The sequence below is a fragment of the Polistes canadensis genome, unplaced genomic scaffold (assembly GCF_001313835.1).
Source record: "Polistes canadensis isolate GaletaPanama2010 unplaced genomic scaffold, ASM131383v1 scaffold_20, whole genome shotgun sequence".
NCBI classification, from domain to species: Eukaryota; Metazoa; Arthropoda; class Insecta; order Hymenoptera; family Vespidae; genus Polistes; species Polistes canadensis.
In genome coordinates this window covers 2,535-7,500 of record NW_014569567.1, presented here as the reverse complement: position 1 = coordinate 7,500, position 4,966 = coordinate 2,535, and the positions used below count along the sequence as shown (strand labels likewise).

Below are 4,966 nucleotides of genomic sequence, written 5' to 3'. Positions count from 1 at the left end.
TGTATAATAAATACACGTAAATAAATAATTACACGCGCATGAGTTTAAAATTAATATTACAACGTTATCTCCGTTGACTTTTTATTCCAATAATTATTCATTTTTATAATATAAAAAATTTCTTCTCGTATCTACTTCCGAAGAAACAAAAAAAAAAAATAATCACAAAATCCGTATTGAATTTTTTTCCTCGTACGGAATTTTTTCCGATAAATCGACAACCTTGGCCAAGCGAAAGAAACAACGAGAAGGGTTTTCCTTTATTATTTTTTTATTTTTTTTTATCAAATCGATTAGTACGAGATCGGATTAGCCTTGGTATGTTATTATATTACATTAAATCTACTTGAAGCTCATTTCTCGCGAAGGGAGAAAAATCCCAGACGAAATAGAGAGGAAGAGAGGAAGGGGGAAAGGGGAAAAAAAGTATCGGATGTTAGATAATTGCTACGAAATGTATTCGAAAGAATATAACGTTAATATGTTATTTCTTAATTGTTTAATAATTCACTTACAATTATACATAGAATTTATTCGAACGATAAAAATTCTCACATATAGAGATTTTTTAATCTTCTATAATAAAACTTACTCAATATGATCTTGCAACATATTAACATTTAATTATTCGTTAATAAATTATGTAAATATCTATAAATACCTACCTAGACGTCACAAATTTCGTTCGAAAATAATTATTATATAAAAAAAAAAAAAAAAAAAGGATAATACTAGAAAAACAAAAAAGATAAAAGAATATAGTGAGAGAAAAATAATTTCACTCGTAAAAGTATGAAGAAAATAAAGAAGCGGATTGAAGAAACTTTGCTTTCAGTGAAACCGACGTTCTCAAGCAAAGAGAGAGAGAGAGAGAGAGAGAGAGAGACAGAACAAGAGAGAGAGGCCTTTTACTCTTCTACTTTGTAGGATCTCTCTCGCGGTGGTTTTGACGAGTAGCAAGTAGGGTTTGTTCGAAACGAGCCGACTCTCTCCGCGAATGCAGCTACTCGTCCTTCTAAAAGCAACTTTGGGAACCGTCCGAAGAATCTCTCTCGTTCGAAGTTTCCATACTCTCTCTCTCTCTCTCTCTCTCTCTCTCTCTCTCTCTCTCTTTCGTTCTCTCTCGTTCTCTCTCTGAAAAGGTTCACAGGTTCTAGTGCGAAGGAACGAACAGTAATGGCTAAGTCGAACCTAGCTTTCAAGTAGCGTTCCTAACTTAATTGGTCTTGACCACTTGACCAGACTAATTAATCGCTCGATCGAATTTACCAATGAGAAATTTGGTTCCCATCATCATCACCATCATCATCATCACCATCTCTCTCTCTCTCTCTCTCTCTCTCGCTCTCTCTTTCCCTCTAGTTCTCTCATTCTCTTTTACTTACTACCATCTTAGAGCCACTTACCATCGGGCTTCAACCACCCCGGCAACATCCTTTGTTCTCGCGTGAAACGACGTACGGGGCAAAAGGGTTGGTGTGGCTGGCCCAACTACGTTAACTCTAATTTATTCCGCGTCGAATGAACCTTAATAAAAGAGAAATTTATCTCGTAATTAGATTTCTTCTAATATCCTCGATAGATTTTATAAATCGTTTAATCATATTTTTAAGGGATTTGAATTGAAAAAGAAATAAAATAAAAAAATAAAAACAAGTAACAATTTTATAGTCGATTTGTAAATTTTTATAAGGGGAATAGAAACACAAAGTTTTGTCGTAGAAACAAGAAGAGAGAGAGAGAGAGAAAATAGTAAAAGGAGGTATCAAGGGGGAATAAGGGTTTGCGCGTGTGTGTATGCGCGTTTATGTGTGTTCGGCTGGTACGAATCTGGTCATGGAGAATTTTGGGAGAATTCTGACGCGGGGGATTGGTTGCGTCGAAGTGAACTTATGAAACGACCAACCCCCGCCATAGCCAAGCGCGATATTAAATTTCTGGAATTTTGTGGTTAGGCGCGTCTACGTGCCTGCCGACGGGTCCCTGCCAATACGCGTACCTTCCTACGTTTACGACAACCCGCCGAAGCAAGAGGAATCCTATTGCGAATTTCTCTCTTTTTCTCTCTTTCTCTCTCTCTCTCTCTCTCTCTCTTTCTTTCTATCTTTTTCTATCTTATCTTAACAACTTTACAAGTTTTCTTTTATTTTATTAAAAAATATATATTAAAGATACCTACCTATCTTTAGCTTTGATGCTAGTCAAAGAGGATAGTTTATGAGTTTGTAAAAAGATTAAAGTGAAAATAAAGTAACGCAAGTCGATAGTGTTTTAATTTTCGACGTCAAGTGTCGTTAAATATTATTTCATTGGTTTTGTTGTTTTTCTTTTTCTTTTCAATCAATATAATTACAATTTCAAATTATAATTAAATAAGTTTGAAATAAGAAAATGTATAAAATAAAGTCAAAGATATTTAGTACGTAAATAATTTTTAATTTCCTTTACGAACGATCGAACTATCTATTATTTATCTGGGATTTAAATAAATATCATTCATAAAAATAATCAACAAGTACAAGAATAATTTTGTATGTTGTGTTAAACGTAATTAAAGTTTTATTCAATTCGTTTTCGTCATAATTCTTATCATATAGTCTCGTATATGAGTATAAATTAGTAAATTATATTAGATTTGTCATTTATACAATGAAAATATACAAACAAAATGAAAATAATAGCCTCTTGTTCTTAAATATCTTTCTTATTGTACAGACAAAATATACCTGTTCTCTGGTATTTGATAATTCCCTGTATAAGCAGCATAAGAGGAAGATAATGGCGATGAAGGTAATGGAAGAACAGCTGAGGGTGTATCGTACTGATATTGAACCTGTGCTGCAACCGGTTCGATCTCTAGTTTAGCTGGTTCGATCTTGATCTTTTCTGGTTGCGAGGCTTCAACCGCCGGTGATACAACTGGAGATGCTAAAGCTATTTGTAAACCAGCCGGTACGATTTGAAGTTTTTGAAGTGGTGCGTAAGCGTAGATCGGTCCGCGAAGTGGTTCGACGTTTTCCGCACGGATTTTGGCAAAATATTTCATTGCTTCGACATCTTGTCGGCTTACGTAACGAACACGTTGAAGGCGACCGTCGGGAAGTGCTATGTAATATTCACCAGTTTGTTGTGGTTGTTTCTGGTCCAGGTCATCTTCTTCGAGCTCGTTCACAGCATTAACAGGCTCGGACTGTTTTTTTTTAACAAGATTTCAAAATAAATTATATATTTTCTTAACTAAAAGAATAAAATTATATTCAATGACTTTATATCTATACGAAGACAATATAAAAATTTCAAGAAACATTCAAGAATAATACGAAATATAGAAACGCATTAACCAACACGATAACCCCCCGTAGTTTTTTGGGGTCGAGTTCGACTACTGAAATCACGGTTGAATGCATTACGGATTGTGTCACAGAGCGGGTTCGAATTTGGTACGGGCACGCGTGCTTGAGCCACGATCGAAAGTAAACGACGACTTGAATACTAATCTCGTTAGAAGAATTCTCTCCAGGAGGAAAAACACGAGTGAGGTTGGGATATCGAAGAAGAAGAAGAAGAAGAAGTAGTAGTAGTAGTGGAGGAAGAAAACAAAGAAAAAGAATAGGCACTGTCGTGAAGAAGCACCAAGGACGATTTAAATTCTACGGAAATGTTGGTTACCGTAGGCTCGTGCCAATTCACGACGTTCTCACGATCGTTCTCATTTTTTTCAACGAAACGATAAATCCAACCGCATTGCATAAATCCGACCGTATAGATCAGAGAAACCGAGTTCACGTATGGAAAATATTTTCACTTGTGTTTTACGATATTAATATAAAAAAACAAAAATTGGGAACTTACTTCAGACTCGGTAATACCAGAAACAGTAGTAGCATCGTCTAATTCAGTAGTATTTGGTACTTCTGTGGTAGTAGGTTCTTGAGGAGGAGGTCCATATTGTTGCTGAGGTGTACCATATTGTCTTTGAGGTTCGCTAGGGGATCCATATTGTTGTTGAGGTGTAGCCGGTGGTCCATATTTTCGTTGAGGTTCGTTAGGAGTACCATATTGTTGCTGAGGTTTAGCCGGTGCTCCGTATTGTTGTTGAGGTAACGCAGCCGGTGGTCCGTATTTTTGTTGAGGATTTTCTACTTGTCTTTGAGGTAAATTAAATGCCGGTCCTGCCGGTTTCCAATTGGATGGAGCATAAGGTGCAGCCGGTGCTTCTTCTTGTTGTCTTGCAAAATAATATTGTCTATTTTGTTGTTGACGATAAAACGGTGGCTCCGCTAATACCACACTCGCCAAGAGAATTATACTTGCGAATACCTATGTGTGTTTAAAGATCGATTTATTAATAAATAATATAGATGAATAATAATTGTACAATTGACAATTATGACAATGATCACTTTGACTCGAAAAATTGAAACTAATGTGATTTTATTTTATAATATATATATGTTAATAATTGTAATATCAATTATTTTTATCAACTTTTTGAATTGAAATCACTGTCATAATTAATTGACGAGAGATAACTAACTAACTACCTTCATTGTTGTTCTCGTAGGTAGTGCTGCTTGTGATTTCGAGCTGACTGATTTCTGATAGGCACCGTCGCTCGATTATATACACGATATTTCGTGCGCGTTCTGCATATTTAAAAAGATTCATGGCTAAACGAACTCGATATGTTTGTCGACCGACAAGTGACATTGGCCTCCTAAATGACCGATGAATCCTCGATCATTGTTGGCTCATCATCCGGTCGGATTTTACCTTCGTTTTTCTTTTCTCCTTTTAAACATTTCGGCTACTTAAACCCATAAACGCGGACAAAAGATCTTTTCTAATTCCTAATTTTTGCTGTTTTAGTTACCACGATGTATGTTTTAAAAAAGAGAAGGTCTTTTCGTCTTCTGTATTTTTTCTTTCATTTTTTAGCATAACTAATCACGATTTCAACAACTTC

At 35.5% G+C, this 4,966-nt stretch overlaps 1 protein-coding gene across 1 annotated transcript; it reads right to left on the bottom strand.

Moving 5' to 3' along the window:
• Nucleotides 1-2,690: 2,690 nt before the first annotated feature.
• LOC106793912 (mediator of RNA polymerase II transcription subunit 15-like) lies at nucleotides 2,691-4,714 on the bottom strand. The gene is made up of 3 exons (XM_014761201.1): nucleotides 4,545-4,714; nucleotides 3,853-4,320; nucleotides 2,691-3,190 (listed from the first exon to the last, which is right to left on the bottom strand). The coding sequence occupies exons 1-3, from the start codon at nucleotides 4,548-4,550 to the stop codon at nucleotides 2,705-2,707; spliced, it is 960 nt and encodes a 319-aa protein (XP_014616687.1). The 5' UTR covers nucleotides 4,551-4,714; the 3' UTR covers nucleotides 2,691-2,704.
• Between the last annotated feature and the right edge of the window lie 252 nt (nucleotides 4,715-4,966).